Genomic DNA, 18966 nt, shown 5'->3' with positions numbered 1-18966 from the left:
AAGGAGACGAAAAGCGGCCATTATTACATGTGTGCTTCAGTTAACCAAGTACAATGTCGTGTGAGCCAACCACTAAAACGCAGACAATATATTCTATTACTTTAAGAGGTATACCTAATAATAAGTTCAAGTTTAAATAAAAGGTCGTATTGGTACACAATCATGCGCCAGTATATACGGAAAAAAATGTTTCCATATGAACAAGAGCAACAAAATTTTTAGCATAAAATTATTTATCCAAATTTGTTAACATGACCTTGACCTTCGCCTTTCTATGATTAGTTAAAACAACTACTTAAAATAAAAGCTAGCATTCTCCAAACAATTGTTATTTCAAAATGTGGAACTAACGTCTATTTAAAAAGACAGCGTTTTAAACAGTTAAATAAATGCTTCGGATTTACAATATGAGATGCATAGATGTGATTTAGAAGTAACTATGTAATTTTCGTGGTATCTAAATACGTAAATACAAATTTAATTGAATTTAAAAATACAATATACAACATTATTATAAAAAAAAAATTACATTTTTTTAGAATCTGATGTTCATTTGAAGTGGTTGCTTACCTGCTCTAATTTAGATATTCATTTTTCTCTAATCTAAGATGTACTAGGCAACGCCGATCTTGGCTACCATAATATACTTGATATATAAGTACGCACTTTTGAAACTAAAAATGCCGGAATTTTTGACGAGACGATAAAAAAATATTACGATAGGCCATTTAATGTGCGCATGCGCGGTCATTTGAAATGTTGCTTTCAACCAACATGACCGCCGACAGTTCGTCAATTCAACAGCTGTTAGTTTAGATGTAGCGTAGCAAAAACGTGTTAAGGGTGTGGAAATAGCTGTTTAGAAAGAAAATGGCGCAAACTGTTGGTTAGTGACTGAAATTTAGATGCATGTGCATATGATCATTTCCATCTCTACGAATATATCAATGTCGCCGCAGGCGCATCAATGTTTAGCGTACTATGGCCATTCTATTATCTATTTATATATGGAAAAATGTTGAGATTGCATATGCCCATACATGAGTCATGTCTCACTCCGCATTTAACAAATATCATTATTTTAAAAAACTGGCGCAAGCTGTAGGTCTGTGTGTGAAATTTGGGTATATGGACGAAATATCATTTCAATGTATCAATTTTACTATATATCACGTTATACTAATGTGCATTCTAAATGTCATTACCCGAGTTTTGGTTAATTAGTTATGCACGTAAAACTTATATTAAAAAAAACGAAGCTAAGTTATAGTACTTATAATAGACAAAAAGGAAATTAAAAAATTGACTTAAAGCGAGGATCATGTATATTTAATTTACAGCGTTTTTACATACTGCCTAGTTCATCAAATTCTAAAATTTGAAAATCTAGTTCATGTTGGTGATCCTAGTCTTGGGGAAATATAGGAAAGAAGGAAGAGTAAAACAAAACACTAAAATAGTCTTTTTTCTATTATTATTAATTTTTAAATGATAATCATATTCATAATATGCACATTAAAAAGTAAAATATATTAAACTGTACACGTGTGTATTATACAGAACGGCACGACACTGTGTTAAGTAAAAACATAATATGAATATTTATAATATAAGAAAAAAGGAAATACAAAAACGAATAATGAATGACCCTCCCTTCCACTATACATTGTTCCGATTACTGAGTATGATATATACAATAAAAAAAAAATAAAAATCCCCATTGGACGGCTTCAGCGTGAATACTAATATACCAATTCAAAGTTTAGCATACAGAGTGGGAGTTTCTTTTAATGACTTTTATACCGTTCAATTTTATTTTGTTTGTTCACTGCAAAACGAGATTTGTAATAAAAGAAAAATCCCGCAAGGTAGACCTGCTATGTGGGGACAACGTTAGTTTTCCAATGCATACCACATTTTTTCATTCAGCGCTGCTGAGTGATTAAAAAGAACCAACTGGAAAAATATTTAAAAAGTTCGTTCATCATGAAGTTATTAAGTAGTAATCGTTGGCTGTCATAGTAGAAAAATATATATCTCCAATATTTGAACCCCAAGTATATTCGTCCCGCCCTTTTGTTCTAACACGCTCGAGACGAAATTCAAAATAACGCCATTTATTTTATTTAAAAAAAAATACCTGCAAATAAGAAACAAAAAGAAATTTCTTTATATAAAAACGCAATTAAAATTCTCTCAATTTCCACGGCATCTTCTGCAAAGTCCAAAAAAATTCACACATGGAAACATGCCTCCGCGAACACTTAACCCGTGGCAAAGTATAGGACATTTGAACTACTACAGTTGCAGTAAAAAAGTAATTCGATCTTTTAAACTTATATACACCCCTTCAATGACTAAATGGCAACTCATCCCTCGGAAATAGATGAAAGACTGCTTCGGGTTGAGCCCATGCCCAATCGGCTGCAACTCTCTGGCGTCAAGTCGGGCAAGTCGGAGGGTAGCAATAAGGGCGTGGCCACCGGACCATACATCCGCTCCTGCTCCTCCAACTGTTGTATAAATGTCTCCTCTAGTTTCTGAAAGGAAATGCATGAGTTATGAGGATATGCCTCTATGTGGATCGCACTGTACTACAAATAAACAATATCAAGCAGATTTTAATTACAAACACTGAAATTATAAACGAAATCTAGCTTCCGACCAACCCAAGAATTATAAAAAGAAAGCAAACACCAACAAAATACAATGACTACCTAACCGACGAAGCCTTCTTATCCTCAGAACGACACATATGGAGAGGATGGACGCTTAATACAATCTGCTTATTGTTTGCAATTGAAACTTTCTATTTAAAAACTGATCAGGAAATAAACCAGGCAACTACCCATCTTAAATAGTTTTGTTATAGCCATCCTCGCCACAGGCCCAATCAAAAATAAACAAACACAATCAAAAATCGGGTGCAGTACCAAGCGGCAGAATCAGAGGATTGGTTTGCCTTTGGAAAGGCAAAATGCCCGTCATCTTTCAGGGTTTTGCTGGTGCTAATAACTCCAACGCTCCAAGTCCTCTTGTGGCCCCAAGTTGGGCGCCTGCGTTCATTTATGAAAGGACTCGATGGTACCGAAGCAGAAGCAAATGGTTCTTCCTCCATAATCTCGTCGGTAGATGAACTACCGGGATCTGGCAGAGTCAAACGCGGTAAATAGGAGGTGTATCTACAGGATAACATCTCCTTATGGAGTCGCTCCTCTAATTTCTAAAAACGTTCGCATCAATCAGAACAAGAACTAAACTGATCAATCAGTGCACAAGATGGATATTCCAAATATAATTGGCCGCTCACAAACAAATTATGCCTGGGAAAAGTAATGATACGGAAATAACCAATAGGGTACCCAATTTAAGATTTTAAATGCAAAATTAAGTTCTCACCTGTTTTCTCGGTTTGAGTTGCGCCTTCCACTCCCTCAGTTCAGTCATGTACTGCTCCTCCCTCTGCTTCAACTTGAGCATTTCATGCTCCAACAACATCTTCTTCTTTTCATTTTGCAGCTGCTCCAGTTCCTTTACAGTGGCCTCGCTCATCGCCCGCATCTCTTCAAGCTGCATCTGGTGTTTTCGCTCAAACCGTGCTTGCTCTGCTTGATATCGCTTTTTCTCTTTTTCCTGAAACTAAACACAAAAAGTGTTTACAATTTTCGAAAAATGTCTCCAACTAACCTCTTTGAACTTGTTCTTCTCGAGTTCAGGATCATTACTGCTCGATACTGAGATCCGCATTGATTCTCTGAACATGGCCTCTCGTGCCTTCATCTCCTGCCTAATGCGCTTTGGCAGATTCCGCTTCTCAATGCTCTGTTTCTTCAATAGTTCTTCCTCTTTCCGCAACGCTCTTTTTTTGATTTGCTCCTTCTCCTTATCGTGCCGCGTAAGCATCTGGTGCCTCTGCAAAATGAAGATCTCCTTGATCTGGCGCTTAACAAGCTGATGTTTCTCGTGAATGTGTCGCTCCTCAATTTCCCACAATGCTGCTTCCCTAGTCCTAAAAGTGGTGCCTCCTCATGAACCAGTTGCAGGTGAAAATGCAAACAAATATATATATACCTAGTTAACTGTTGCTTCTGTTGGAGGAATTGCCTTTCCATGAGAGCTATCTTCTCTCTATGGGCGTCGCTCAGACGTCGAAGCGACGCCTCATGGTTTTCATTGAGTTTCTCAAGGAAAATCCTCTCCCGCTCTGTGTGATCTGCGTCCATTTTTTCTTTCCGGTTTTTAAATTCAGTTTTGCGCTTCTCCTTGGGCAACATATCGACCTCGGCCTTCAGCAGCCTCAGTTCTTGCTTTAGGCCTTCGCGGAAAAGCTTGAGCTCGCGCTCCTGCTCGCCTCGGATTTTTTTCGACGTTGCCCTGAGATCAGCATCCTGGTGTGCTTCTGCGCGCTCTATTTGCAACCGCTGCTGCCTGCTCAGCATTTCAAGGTCGTTCTCGTACGTGCGCTCAAGGTTCAGACGTTCCTGTTCGAACTTGCGCTCCTGCTGTTCCAATGCCAGGTTCTCCTTGGTTGCCAAGTCCTGAAACTGTTTCTGCTCCTGCTTTTGCAAATATTTTAGTTCTCTAAAAAATAAACCAAAAACAATGGTGGTAATTATTGTTGTAATTATTATATTTTGATAGGTTTTATTACATGATAGAAACGGTACAGTAATAAATAAATAATACATGCCTCAATTCCTGTTTCCTGTCATTATGGGGATCTGACTGAGGGTCGTCCTCGTCCCCATAGATTACTTTGCTTGTGGTAGTTGTAATCATAACCCCGTCGATCATAAATTTTCTAGTGCGCTTTCTCGTCTTGCGAATCATCATTGCTGCTGTCTCTGCTTTCGTCTTGGGCGGCTTCCGAAGCACCACCTGGTCTTCCACTTCATCGGTGTCGTTTTTGGCGACGTCCTTCTCGTTACTTCCGCGACTTTCGTGACTGGCTAGTGAAATACTCTCGGCGTCCGACTTATTGGCCGACACTGGTCTCTTGTGGGAACTTCCATTGCTTCGAACTGATCCACAATCGCTGTGGGATCTATCCGACATATTGTCTTGATAAACCCTTCCATTTAAACCGCTCTTCTTGAACACGTCATCCAATTGACATAAATGATCCTCGCCCATCGTTGAATGAACAATTCGGCCATTCATTTTATAGCCATCAAGTATTATTGAGGTTCCTCGAAGTTCGTCGCTGTACTCGCTCTTGGTGCTATCTGTTTTGCACGAAGTGTTGGACAAATCGCTAGTGGAATTCCTCAAATTATCACCGGTGGTTTTTTCGTGCATATAGGAAGTCGAATCTTTAACGTGCACTTGCTCTTCATCTATTTTAACAACTGACACGTGACTAGTATCTAGCAGTCTTGAATTCTCCTCCGACACCGCCAAACCAGAGTCGTTTATCACGTAACTTGAGTCCGCTATGAGAACTTCACTCTCGTCTAGCCTTTTGCCGCTAGGAGGTTTGTCCCTGAATTCGCTTGGAGGCGGATACTCCAGCGAGTCAAACGAGGGACTGAATTCATCATCCGATGATTCTACATGTGTCTTGTTATTCTCATTGGCTACAATGATAACTTCGCTCGAACTATTGTTGCTAGGTGATGTAGATGACGCCCTGGTTGCCACTTGAGAGTTGTCTATAATCACTGGAGGGTGAGTGGTGACAACAGTTACCTGACTAATATTTGAAGCTAAACTGTTGGATAAATCCGGAAAATCGGTATTAATTGTAATAGTAGACATATTTTTACTGCGCTCCGATTGCGGGGTCGATACAGTGACATAATTCAAACTGTCCTCAGGAGTCGACACATTCGAAGTACTGACCACCACAGAATCTGCAGATTTATCGAATACTGTCGCCTTTTCTTGGGATAACCGTTTTTCTAGATGATTCTCTAAAGCTTTTTTAACCTCGGCAATAGCTGAGGAACGAGCTGAACCGGATTCATCACTTAAATGTAAGTGACTGGGGCCGTCTATTAGTGAAAAAAATTGTCTGACACAGTTACTACTAGAAAATTGCTTAGCTTACCTTCATTTGATTTGGTGTCCTCAATATGGGGCGGCAACGGTATATCGACCAGGCGTACATGGTCAGAAGCAGAAGTAGCTACATTTGATATTGCTAATGGAGGAGCTGGAAGAGCAGGAGGAATGGGAATTACAGCCAATTGTACAGCATCTTTGTTCAATGGAAGTGCAAGTGGCTGAGGTGGAAGCACCGGCGGAGGCGGTGCTCGACCTTTGTCGTGTGATGCCCTCCTTTGGACCTCGTCCTTTTTCTCCGCCTAAAATAGAACATCCATGAACATTTTATATTTGTTTTTATCACTTTTCATACAGTTCTCTTCTCTGCTGGAACAGGGATGGGTGGTTCAATTAAATCAATGTTCATTTTTGGTTTCTTTTCAGCATTGGGTACCAGACTTTCCATTTCCAAGGCTGAAAATAATTTTATGATGAAAAGCTTGTCAGCAAAAATAAAGAAAAATTCAACGTCTTACCTTTAGCATCCACTTCGTTGCTTTGTACCGAAGCAGAATCGTCTTCGATGTCCAGGGGAACCTGAGATGCCCGATTGTCCTGAAACATAAACTCTTGAAATTTGTGAAAGCAAATTTCTTAATAGGCGAATTATGTCTTCAAGATGCTGTACTGTTTTAAAGAAATTTAGATGTTTTTTTATATTTGGTACAAGTTATTAAGAAAATTTTAAGACTACACCTTATGATTATGATTAATAAATACAAAATAAAGAATTAAACAATTTTATTTGAAGAAGAGAATCATGATATTGTATTGTTCTGGATTCCCAATTGACTATTTTTTGACATCAATCAAATCTGTTGTAAAGCGATAAGAATGATGCGTCAGACAGGGGGCGAACCTCCTGAAAGCAAGGAAGCACCGCCGCGATCGAATAACCCAAGCCAAAGTGTTATGCAATCCCTGCCAAAGGCTGCATAGTATTACGAAGATAATGTCGTGAGCTCGTCGTGTGCCACTCGTCTGAGTATTTAGGGTTACCCTGTCACTCGGGACTTGCGGGACTCCTATGGACCAGCTCAAAGACAAAAAAACAGGGGAAACAAGCACCTTGGTAAAGAACAAACTGGCAGTCGAAGGTTCTTATTGCGGGACCTTCTATGCCTCAGGATCTAAAGTGCACTCTCAGTATCAGTCGCGCGCAACTCGGCATATAGTAGGAATCTTAGGGGGACACTGCCATCTAAGAAAGGGCTCTCCATATCATGGGGGTGAACTGCCAATTAAGCGACTAGGAGCTCAATTCATTGAGCCCAAGGAACTATCCAATTTACCCATGAAAGAGATACTGTAAATTCTAGAGAGTACAGGGCTCCGCTATGGGAGAGAGTGAAGGCATGCGGGCATAATGGATCGAAAAGTCTGAATGTCATAAGCAATAGAATGGGAATAGGAAAGCCCAATTCTTGAATATAGATCCAATATTATAACATAGCAGATTAAAACTACTATGTCAAATAGTTTGAAACAATCCAAAATAGACTTTTATGTCCACTGCTTATTGATTTATGTTTATACACATAGTCACTAAACAGCTGTAGGAGTTAACATATAATTTTTTTGTGCTCCATTCCACCAAACAACAAACTGAGGTATGAATGAGTCAATAACATATTTTCACTTAATATCTATCTAGTCCATCACTATCTAGTTCTAGTAATCAATCAATTCAGCTGTGCGTAATACAGACTGTTGTGCTTGTGACCTGCCTGATAGTATTTTGTTATTATAGTTTCAGAATAAACATAATACATTATATATAAAATAAATAAAGTACACTAATATTAAATCAATCAATCTTTGGTAATTATTTTCTTTTCTTTAATAACTAATTGAATACTTTTGAAAGGCAAATTGTAAGCTATATTTAAAAGTTTTTGTGTATAAAATTACAAAATTAAAATCTAAGGCATGAATGAGTAATTATTTCATTGCATTCGGTGGAGTGTTTACACAGAGAAAAATCTTAAATGATAACAATAATCATCTAGGGTTACATAATATATTAATGTATTTATTTTTATTAAACTGAACCTTAGTACAGTAATTTTCAAATATATTTGTATCTTGACAAAATAAAGTTGCTGATCTTAGTGTTAAATATAATTCTTCACCTACTAATTTGAAGTATGTTCATTTTATACAGTTAACTAAGCCTTATCTAAAACTTGATAATCATCTAATTCTCAGTAAAAAAACATATAAATATAACTTTTTCCTGTTCATAACCAACTACCTACATAAATGTTACTTGACCAGGTTATTAATTTAAGGAATATAAAAGTAAAAGTTCCTATTATTTTTATACATTGAACTTCATGCACAATAAAGAATATATTATAGAAACGATTAAACAGACACAGGACATGTGGTGAGAAACAAAATAAAAATGGGCTCACCTGCGCGGGGAGTGGGCGTGAGGGGGGACCCAATAAGCCGCATGCACAGTAAATAACATAATATTTTTAATATCATATCAATATATCTATTTGAAGTCAGATATCTGATTACTTACCAATTCTGTGGTAATGCCCTCGAAATTTTCTTTGCCTTTTACCCCGCTAAGCATGACAAAGCAATGAAAATTTGGATTATAAATAATTAAAAAAAAAAACAAAGGGCATACATGGTTTAAGAAATCACAATTTCCATCTTTTTTTAAATTAAGTACGACTTCATCAAAACTTAAATACAAACATACCTCTGGATCATCATCCGTCAGTTCTTCCTCAACCACCTCAGCCTTATACTCCAATAACAATTCCTTTACTGGCTTGGAGTCCAACATACAATTAATAAATACATGCTTTAATAAATCCTCACAGGTAGGTCTCTTCTGAGGATCCTTGATTAAAGCCTTTGCTATAAAATCATTAAATTCCCTTGACCACTTTGATGGTTGTTCCAGTTTAGGTGGATCAGATTTTTGAATTTTGAGTAACACACGCATAGGTGACATTTCATGGTTGGGAGGCTCCATTTGCGCAAATTCAATTAGAGTGATACCCATAGACCAAATATCAACTTTGAAGTCATATGGGTTGTCACGGAAGGTCTCACACAGCACAACTTCTGGGGCCATCCAATAGGGAGTGCCAATAAATGTGTCATGTTTCTGGAAAGTGCTTTTGTTTCTTGCAGACACCCCAAAATCAGCTGCAATTAAACTTGAAATGAATGAATGAATTTTATTAACAAAAAACAACAAAAGTTGTGTAGGTATAATTATAAAAATAATAAAAACAATGCTAAAGAACATCTTATAATAATAATAACTGAAGAGTTTTTGCTTAAGTTATCTAATCTATGGGCATTTTGAAGATTTCAATAAATTTTCTATAGAAAACCAACAGTAAGAATTTAAATTGTGCGACAATGTAAACTTAAAAAACAAATATGCGCAGATTATAGTAAATATGGCAACAGTGAATCATAAATCAAAATTTCTATAAATAACACTGATGTCTGTGGTTTAAAGGATTAACTAGATAAAACTGAAATGTGTAAAATTTGTTAATTTGAACCACAGATTTTAATTTTAATTAGACAAAGCAATTTGTGGAAGTAAAGTACATACAAAAAACTGAAAAAACTAACCAATTTTGACTCCACCCGCCATAGTCAATAACACATTGCCTGCCTTTAAGTCCCTATGAATAATATGCGACTTATGAAGAAATTGCAACCCTTTGCACATATGCTGGCATACATAGGCAATCTGAGGTTCAGTCAAAGGCTTTTCCAATTCAGTCATTATGCTGTCTAGAGCACCTCCATCACAGTACTCAATAAGTAGCCACAAGTACTGATCCTTTTGGAATGCTTCAAGCAACTCAACCACATTTAAATGCTTAATTTCTGTCAGTATATCTATTTCTACCATAAAGTCCGAAAGATCATCTTCCCCATCAAGCTGACACTTTTTTGCGGCAGCAAGTTGTCCCGTATGCTTGTGTTGGGCCTTATGCACCTTACCATAGGCACCATCTCCGAGTTCTCCAATAAGATCCCAAAATTCTAATGGATCTGTATCCATGCGCACATTGTTATAAACCTTTTTCTTTTTGGCATCATTGCCGCCAAGATGCAGTACATTTTTAATATTTTTAAAGAAAGACATCGTGTTATAAGTGAATTAATGAATTATTTTCTTGGAGAAATGACAATTTTCCGGTTCCTTTTTCTCATTTTACAACAAAATGGTCACTTGAAAGTCCTATAAATACAACTGCACCTAATTCAATTAAGCAAAAAAAACAAAAACTGCAGACTTTATCAAATTAAAAACTTATTTATATCCCTGGCATGAAGTGAAAGGAAACGTCAAATCCACAAGTTAGGGACAACAACCTGTCTCACCAACGAAATTGGCGAAATTTGCAGGTATACGCCATTCACACTACACTACGACCGTACACAAAACAACGGACTGAAAAGACACTTCTAAAAGTAAATCGTATTTTCCGGAAGTCAAACTTGTATATTTTCGTACACCGCGCAAAAGGTCAGCCATGCCAAAATTGTACCGTTTCCGTGCCCCAGCCAACCCCTTGAAGCACCACACCTCGAAGTGACATCATAAAGACCGCGTGATCTATCCACATGTCAACCTAGCGCTTGCCACATTTGGATAATACGTAATACTTAGACTACATATAATTTTTTGACCAAATTATAACAAAAAATAAAGTTTTACTCAAAAATCAGCATAGCAATAAATCTTGCGTCATGCTCAGGATCAACCTAACTTAGAAATTAATGAAACTAAATAAACGCGGTTGTTGCCATTCAACGATTTGAGCAACTATTCCTTGCACATGGGATTAAATAGTAAACACCTCAAGAAGAAGAACTTTTCTCTGATGCGAGAAATGGTCGATATAGGGTGGCGTTTTTAGTGGCACGTCGCCATTATTATCTATATTTTTGTTTTTAACTTTTCATCCAGAGAGAAAAAGTTTTCAACTTGCAAGACTTCTGAGTATGTTAACGAGTTTTCAAGCTCAACAACTAGGAATGAACGGTGGAATGGCAGTCACAAACCTTCTACCCGGCACAACTGTAAGTTAGTACAAGGTTTATGAGAAACGAACTTGGATTTTTCGTTGTAGCCTCAAAGTCAGCCACCGCCGCCTCCACCCCCACCAGAGGAAATGGAGGAAGAACCGCCGGCACCAGGCACTGAAGAACCGCTAATGGAACCTACCCAACCAGAAGGTAAGTACCTTGTTTGTCTACAGGTTGCGTTTTTTCTAAATGTAAATCCTCAAGTAACGGACAGCCATACTAATATGCGAATGTCTGCTTGAGATGTTCCAGAAATCGGGTCGGCGGACACACATTGACTTCCATGGAGTAGATTGAGATTGCTGTAACCGTAGCCTTCGAGCGGTTACACGGTAGGAGTCAAATGATGTTTCGAAATTGTGATTGAGTATGGGTTTTAGATAATCATTTAAAAAATTTATGTTATGTCCGTTTTAGTTCAGGCACTGATATTAACGCATACTCATTCATTTTATATTCAGAAGTAACCAATAATTTTCTTTTAAGTTGGTAAAGGAACAGCATTTTGTGTTAGACATGTCTATTTTCTTTTTGTGCTTACAGATGTGATTAGACGCTACTAAGGTACGAGTTACACGAGTTGCATTGTTTCCTTTACTTGAAGTTTGGCACCCAACGAGGACAACATTCCTAAGAAATGTACTTACTTTTCTTTAAGGCATTTTATTGAACTGCAACAGTATAATGTTATTAGCTTGTTATGTTTGGATCTTAAGTACAGTAGAATTTTCATTGCCATAAAATAATGAAATTAATTTATTATTCGACCAATCTATTCTATTTTTGGCTTAAAAACTAATAACTTTCTTTGTGATTAATTTTTTGTTGTTAGTATCAGGCCCAAATATAAGAAACTTTGCAGTTCAGGAATTACATAGCACATGACTGCAGGCAAATTATGCATTCCATGTATATTCATTTTAGTCCCAGAAAATTATTACAGCAATCTTAAAAAATTGGTGTTACTAATTTGTTATACTTATTGATCATATTGTAAGTTTTCTAGTGTTCTAATCCAGAGAAAAAAGTTTAAAGGAGTTAAGTTGAGTTACTGGTATATTATATATGATGACTTCATTATTGTTGGGCATTATTTTCTGACTTAATTTGTGCAGTGTCTCAGAGAAGGTTCACATATTGCATTCCATAAACTTCAGAATTTGCTATGAATCCGGTCTCAGTTTTGTCTCTGACACATTATACCATTGCTGGTATTTATAGGCTGTGGTAAATGATGGATTTTAGAGGAATTCTTTCCTCTTCACAATTAACCCAAAGGCATCATTTTCACTTCATTACATTTATGATTTTTCTGTATATTTCTTTTTCTAAAATAAATTTGAATCAGTGATATTCTCTTCGGGAATTTAAATGTATGTTTTTCAAGATTGTTGTTGAAATTTTTTTTTATAATTCTCTATATTGAAGACCTAGGTACTACTACTGACGGAGAGGACAAATATGGCAAATGGATAGAAAAATAATTAAATACCTTGTCAAAGGCAATGCAGTAAAACTAATGTTATGCATAATGTGCTATTGCTGGTCAACTATCATTTACGTGACTTGAATCTTATAATACCAATATAAAGTGCGCAACGCTTTTGACAAGATTTAATTAGTTCTTTTTCAAAAATCGTTGAATTTATGAAACTTTTCACGTTTATTTTGTCGTAGGTCCTTCCATCAATTACCTTTTTGATATCGATCAAACCGGAGAAGTTGTAACAGGTAGATATATCTACATACTCTTTAACATTGTTATTCTCATACTGGTAATGTCTAGGTCCCGGTGCTAGAACTAATACCATCGCTGGGATCCTCGGTGGGGCTTTGCCAAAACTTTCATCAGATCAGAGTGACGCTGTAGCAAAAGCAAAAAAATATGCGATGGAACAGAGTATACGAATGGTACTTATGAAGCAGACTATCGCCTACCAGCAACAGGTATATTTATCCCGGCTTGTAATTCATTTAGATTTTTTTGTGCTCCATGACAAATAACGCCCATATATCTTTGTTTATGTACTAAAATTTCCCCGACTCTCAAAACGATTTTATATAGGTTTTTTAAGTTAATGAGGACCCAGAAAGAAACCATCTAATTTATAATTAATGATAAAAATTTTGCATTTACTATATTATAGCCGAATGATTAAGTTAGGTAGGTCAAACTTCCAAAAATACTAAAGTAAGGGTCCTGTAAGAAACCGTTATTAACTCCTATTTTTTACCAACTTCCTCGCCAACCTTTACAGTAAAGGCCGTGTTACTAACGCACGTTTGCTTCGCAGAAAGATAAGACGTTCCAGAGACACCAAGTTTTGGTATTAATGTGCAGGTTAGTGCGTAAACGACAAATATTACGTCACGCGCCGGCGCATTGGGGGCGAGAGCTCGCCCCCCGCACCTTCGCTATCACCCTTGTTTATCCCGCCCTTATCAAGCCATTTTCCAGTTACATTACTAACATGTTTTAAAGTTTTACTCCCTGGAGGTCCAGAATTCATTTTGAATAAACAAAACTATTTGATTGGGTCAGTGCCATAGTAGAATAAATATTTTTGGCACTCCAGGGTTTATTAATTCACTTTTTGAAAGTATAATGTATCACGGCACTTGTCCTCTGTTGCAGCAAATGGCTAGTCAGAGGACTCAGGTCCAGAGGCAGCAGGCTCTCGCCCTTATGTGCAGGTTAGCACCCCCTTTTCCTTATAGGACAGTGTAACTTGCAGGATCACATGAAATGCAAGTTCGACTTTGGGCCCTGCAAGTTACAATTAATAAGATTTGCGAAATTGCAATTAGCCTTACTACTATTTTAGATTTTAATTACGCGGTGGCGCCATCTATTCCATGATGAGTGAGTGATCGAATGAGTCAGTAAAGTGTTGCACAATGATGATCGAAATTCTTTGAAGTTGTTGAGGATCTTATGATTCTCCAGCTACTGATGTCTTTATTAGCTGATAAGATCTGATGCGTAATAACAAATGTGTGAAAGTTCCTAAATTCAATTGAGAATATCTGTTTTCATAAAAAATCTGCCAACTCTCTCAAATAACAGTAATATCTTATAAAAATTCTGAATTCCTGGAACTGGCTAGTTCGAGTCAACAAAAACCGACTCAGGAGGAATCCAAAAGTTTTATAAAAAGTATTACAGTAGCATGTGGAAGTTTCTTTGGAAAAAAAAAACTAATATCGCAATTATTTTTTGCGATGTACTTCAAAATTTCCATAGGAAAGCTGAAGATATAATTGAATTAATTTTGAAGAAGTTTTGTGGTGTATGACTGGATATATATTATCTTTTGTTGCGACTTTATCTTCTCTTGAACTAATATTCTGTTAGAGTCTACGTGGGAAGCATCAGTTTCGAACTGAAGGAAGACACCATCAGACAATCGTTCCTACCATTTGGACCCATCAAATCAATAAACATGTCCTGGGACCCTGTTACCCAAAAACACAAAGGATTTGCCTTTGTTGAATATGAGATTCCTGAAGCAGCCCAGCTGGCCTTGGAGCAAATGAATGGGGTTATGATTGGTGGACGTAACATCAAAGTGGTGGGACGCCCCAGCAACATGCCCCAGGCGCAAACTGTCATTGATGAAATTCAAGAAGAGGCCAAGTTGTATAACAGGATTTATGTGGCATCAATACATCCTGATCTAAATGAAGATGATATTAAAAGGTTTTTCTTATTACTTTGAATGCTTTCCATGTGGTAATTTTAGTTTTATTGCAGTGTATTTGAGGCCTTTGGTCCAATTATCTACTGTAAACTTGCCCAAGGTTCAAGTGGTCACAAGCACAAAGGTTACGGTTTCATTGAGTATGAAAGTGCTCAAGCTGCAAATGAAGCCATAGCCAGTATGAACTTGTTTGACTTGGGGGGTCAGTATTTACGTGTGGGGCGCGCTATTACGCCTCCAAATGCCCTATTGGGTCCATCAAGCGGTTCAAATGCTTTACCCACCGCAGCGGCAGTTGCAGCTGCTGCTGCCACTGCCAAAATCCAAGCCATGGATGCTGTGGCTAGTAATGCAGTGGCTTTAGGTTTAACAAAGTTGACTCAACCGACACCAATACCTATATCTACCCCAACCGTAACAACTTTACCAGTTGTAGGAGCACCTGGGGTGGCTATTCCAACGGTAGCACCTATCATACCGGCACCTGGGGCTGTTATACCACCACCAGGCATAGCCATACCTCAAATTACTCCAAACAACACTATACAGCCTGCGATAATACCTCCAACAGTAAGTAAAATATTCTAATGTTTCACTTTAATGTTTACTTGTTTTTCCACCCTACTTTCATCTTTTAATTCATGTTGTTAGGTTGTGGGAGCTGTAGGGGGTGCTTTGCCTCTTGTAACAGGATTAGCAATACCACAAGTAATTCCAGCAACTTTACCTCCTCCGACTGTGGTAACTCCAACAGTTTCACAGCCTTCACAGAAACAAAACGCCAACCATCAACAGGAGGCAATGAAACGTGCCGCCGAAGCTCAATTAAAACAGCAAGAAGAACTGCAAAAAAAACTGTTAGACCAGAATGAACCTCAAACTTTACAGCAACAGGAGAATATGTCGATCAAAGGTCAAAATGCGCGACATTTTGTGATGCAAAAGCTGATGAGGAAGGTGGACTCACGGGTTGTTATACTTAGGAATATGGTGGGCCCTGAAGATGTCGATGAATTGTTGCAGGATGAGATACAGGAAGAATGTAGCAAATATGGACAGGTGGAGAAAGTTATCATTTATAATGAGAAGCAATCAGAGGAAGATGATAATGACATTATAGTCAAAATATTTGTGGAATTTGGGGAGACTGTTGGTAAGTTTTCTAGAAATTGTAAGTAAATTATAACTGCTTCTGTTATTTACAGAAGCTGAAAAGGCAAGGGACTCATTGAATGGCCGGTATTTTGGTGGAAGGATGGTGCGGGCAACTCTTTATGACCAGACATTATTCGATCATAGTGATTTTTCAGGATAAGCTCTAAATAGGTTTAGGTTAAATTTTATTGTTTTAATATTTATTTTGAGACTAAAGCAGCAAGCAACCACACCATTGTTGACTATATTGATTACAAAATCAAATGATTGAAATGAAATTTTTTAAGGCTAACTGTATTATGTTTTCCCTGTAAATAAAGTCCTTTTTTATTGTCTTCACTTTTGATTCAAGTTTGCATGAGTATGAATCTAATTAGCTTCAATCATGATTTGCAAGTATGAAGTTTTCAGAAAATATTTGTTATTACCTAGACTGTTTGAAAAGACATAACTTATCAATGGGTTTTAACCGATTGTGTGTGCCTAATGATTGAGCATTATTGGACCGGAATTAAGTTGTTAAAAACAAAGGTACAAAACCTTGAAAAAAATTGAAAATTTATTCCACAAAAATGCAGCAAATACTAATTTAGAAAAACTAGTAAGCCACATGCTTCATTACTACTTCCAAAGTATATACAAGATAAATAAATTTAGCCTAGAAATTATTGACTTCCTACCCTTTTTTGCCGGGAATAGTCTCAAATTCAGACCTTTTAGGGAAAGTCTCCATACCTTTGAGCATGGGTTTCATCTTACCACCCTTAGCATCTACTTCTATTGCATTTTTCTTTTTCATTTCAATTATGGCCAAATTTCTGGAAATCTCCTCTTCAGTAGGTGGAAGTTTTCTACGACCTCTTAACCAGGAATCCCATTCTGGTGATCTCTCCTCTTGAAAATCATCCTTTGTTGGTGGTTCGTAATACCGAGTATGTCGACTTTTTCCTACTGAAGGGTTGGCCGGTATTTCATAATATTTGTTACCAAAATTATCGGTTCCAATATGTGCACCCTTAAATTGCCTTGGTTTAAGTGAATTTATAAAGTTTTTCAGCATAACGCCCCACAGACTGCGCGACGATCCTTTAGACATCTCCAAAATAATGACGAATAATAATATATTTTCCTTTTATTAACAGCTATGATTAATTATTTGTCAAAATTTACAATGTGGTAACCTTAGAACAACCACTAGAAAATAAGTGCGTGACCATAGATAACAATAATTCGATTCCTCTTGTTGTGGGCAGGACTGCTAGGATCATCTGCCCATTGCCGACTTCCGTCGAGGGTCTTCGCTTTTGGTAGCAAAAAACGATTTTGACCAATACCAAAAAAAATCGACATCCCTCCGCTGCCCCCGCGGACCATCGGGTCCATCCAGCCTCCAACCGGCGTGAACGGTCAAAACAGCGGGGCCGGCGGAACTTAAACACTTAAAAACGATCACCACACACTTCCGAAACACAATCACATGAAAAAAGACGGATATCAAAGTTTTTGGGACGATTACAACGGATTCTGCTAGGAGCGAGCGGAGGTTAAACTGCCGCGTGCAATGCTCCACCACAGAAATCTTTTTTTTACGCCTAATTGGGCTCATCTTAAATTCGGATATGCACCCATTTTCCGGCATCCGCCGAGGAAAATTGACCGAAAACAATTTTTCACGCGCACAATACCCAAGGTGGGAATTGAACCCACAACCTCTGGCAAGTTCGAGTTGGCAGGTCAACGTCTTACCAACCGGGCCATCCTCGGTCACCACAGAAATCAACCAATTCAATTCAAATCAATTATGCGTTTAATAATTTCTGTTGGGCAGTATTGCTATGATCATTCGCCCATTTCCGACTACCGTCGAGGATTTTCGCTTTTGGTCTTTGACCAACACTTAAAAAAGATTTTGACCTATACCAAAAAAATCGGCATCCCCCCACTTCCACCCCGGACCACCTGGGCCCATCCGGCCTCCATACCGGCGTGAACATGGAATAATGGCGGGGCCGACAACAATTACAGTTTTAAAACATTCACTAAACACTAAATTCACTCAGTATACACCGATTTCGAAATTTTTGGGGACAATTACAACGAATTCTGTCGGAAGCGAACGGAGGTTAAACCGCCATGTGCAATGCCACCGTCAGAATCCACAATCCTATAATACCACTAACACAAACCTATTGGAAAAAGTTTGGGCAAATCTACTATGATCAATTGCGCAATGCTAACTTCCCGCGTGGTTTTTTCTGTACATATAAATGTGTGGAAATTTCTATCATTGTTAATTCCATCAGTCTTACTCATCAGACCGATTTAGAAAACGATTCCTTATACCTCCACCGAATACCCAGGTAAATGCATCTTATTAATTTTTTATTTTGGCTTTATGCAATAAATTTCAACAACTTTTTGTACAATAAGCTAGATCAACCTGCCCGTGGGTGCTATAATATTTAATATATTAATTTTAATTTATTCTTATAAATATATTTGTTTCCATAATTTTTTGTCTTTACGGCATTGAGATGTCGAAAAATATTTTGTCGAAAGAAAAAAAAAAGAGGTACCGCAATTTACAGTCCGTCTCTGGAAATTATAAGATTTTTGTAAATAATATTAAGTTCTTTGAACGTGACTTACAGGAACAAATCTAAAGCAGGTTAAAGGTAGAGTGACCTGTACTTTATGAGCATTTTTTATCCAACTCTCACGTTTTCTGTAAACATCGTTTATCGCATGGCCTCAGCAGGTCCGTATTTGGAAAAAATGAAGATGATGTTTGTATCGGATTTGCACAGGAAATAAAGTCAGCTAACAATAAAAAACAAATTGCCGATTATTAGGAAACGGCTTAAACTCAGATTCAAAATGAGCAAATTTGCACCACTTAACACCGCCCAATAGTAACTTGATTATGTATCACCCTGGTATAGTTAAATTAAAACCAATTAAAAGCTATCTATTTTGCCAC

At 37.4% G+C, this 18966-nt stretch overlaps 3 protein-coding genes across 19 annotated transcripts; 1 reads left to right on the top strand and 2 right to left on the bottom strand.

The window, feature by feature from the left end:
* Positions 1–1467: 1467 nt before the first annotated feature.
* On the bottom strand, positions 1468–10632 carry LOC132700687 (serine/threonine-protein kinase 10). 4 transcript variants are annotated; one of them, XM_060668170.1, is made up of 11 exons: positions 9661–10632; positions 8765–9219; positions 6522–6600; positions 6359–6459; positions 6050–6305; positions 4691–5993; positions 4072–4581; positions 3688–4009; positions 3400–3639; positions 2934–3223; positions 2400–2540 (listed from the first exon to the last, which is right to left on the bottom strand). In XM_060668170.1, coding segments are annotated over exons 1-11 (4080 nt in total). In that variant the 5' UTR covers positions 10184–10632; the 3' UTR covers positions 2400–2539. The 4 variants fall into 4 exon arrangements, with proteins under 4 accessions (XP_060524154.1, XP_060524153.1, XP_060524155.1 ...); XM_060668172.1 differs by lacking the exon at positions 9661–10632 and adding an exon at positions 8579–8624 and having other exon boundaries at positions 8765–8910; XM_060668171.1 differs by lacking the exon at positions 2934–3223 and having other exon boundaries at positions 1468–2540.
* Positions 10633–10930: 298 nt separating this feature from the next.
* LOC132700820 (poly(U)-binding-splicing factor half pint) lies at positions 10931–16309 on the top strand. Of its 14 annotated transcripts, none has more exons than XM_060668384.1 (11): positions 10931–11124; positions 11175–11280; positions 11383–11462; positions 11674–11769; positions 12808–12861; positions 12917–13077; positions 13766–13824; positions 14486–14830; positions 14885–15401; positions 15483–15984; positions 16037–16307. In XM_060668384.1, the coding sequence occupies exons 6-11, from the start codon at positions 13021–13023 to the stop codon at positions 16144–16146; spliced, it is 1590 nt and encodes a 529-aa protein (XP_060524367.1). In that variant the 5' UTR covers positions 10931–11124; positions 11175–11280; positions 11383–11462; positions 11674–11769; positions 12808–12861; positions 12917–13020; the 3' UTR covers positions 16147–16307. The 14 variants fall into 14 exon arrangements, with proteins under 14 accessions (XP_060524367.1, XP_060524363.1, XP_060524355.1 ...); XM_060668380.1 differs by having other exon boundaries at positions 11374–11462; XM_060668372.1 differs by lacking the exons at positions 11383–11462; positions 11674–11769 and having other exon boundaries at positions 15483–15800; positions 15855–15984; positions 16037–16309.
* Positions 16310–16494: 185 nt separating this feature from the next.
* LOC132700821 (NADH dehydrogenase [ubiquinone] 1 alpha subcomplex assembly factor 2) lies at positions 16495–17165 on the bottom strand. Its single transcript, XM_060668385.1, has one exon. The coding sequence runs from the start codon at positions 17080–17082 to the stop codon at positions 16663–16665; it is 420 nt and encodes a 139-aa protein (XP_060524368.1). The 5' UTR covers positions 17083–17165; the 3' UTR covers positions 16495–16662.
* Positions 17166–18966: the final 1801 nt, after the last annotated feature.

The sequence above is a fragment of the Cylas formicarius genome, unplaced genomic scaffold (genome assembly GCF_029955315.1).
Source record: "Cylas formicarius isolate icCylForm1 unplaced genomic scaffold, icCylForm1.1 PGA_scaffold_4__25_contigs__length_36172078, whole genome shotgun sequence".
NCBI lineage: Eukaryota > Metazoa > Arthropoda > Insecta > Coleoptera > Brentidae > Cylas > Cylas formicarius.
Note: the sequence above shows the minus strand (reverse complement) of the source record. Positions and strands in the feature narration are given on the sequence as shown.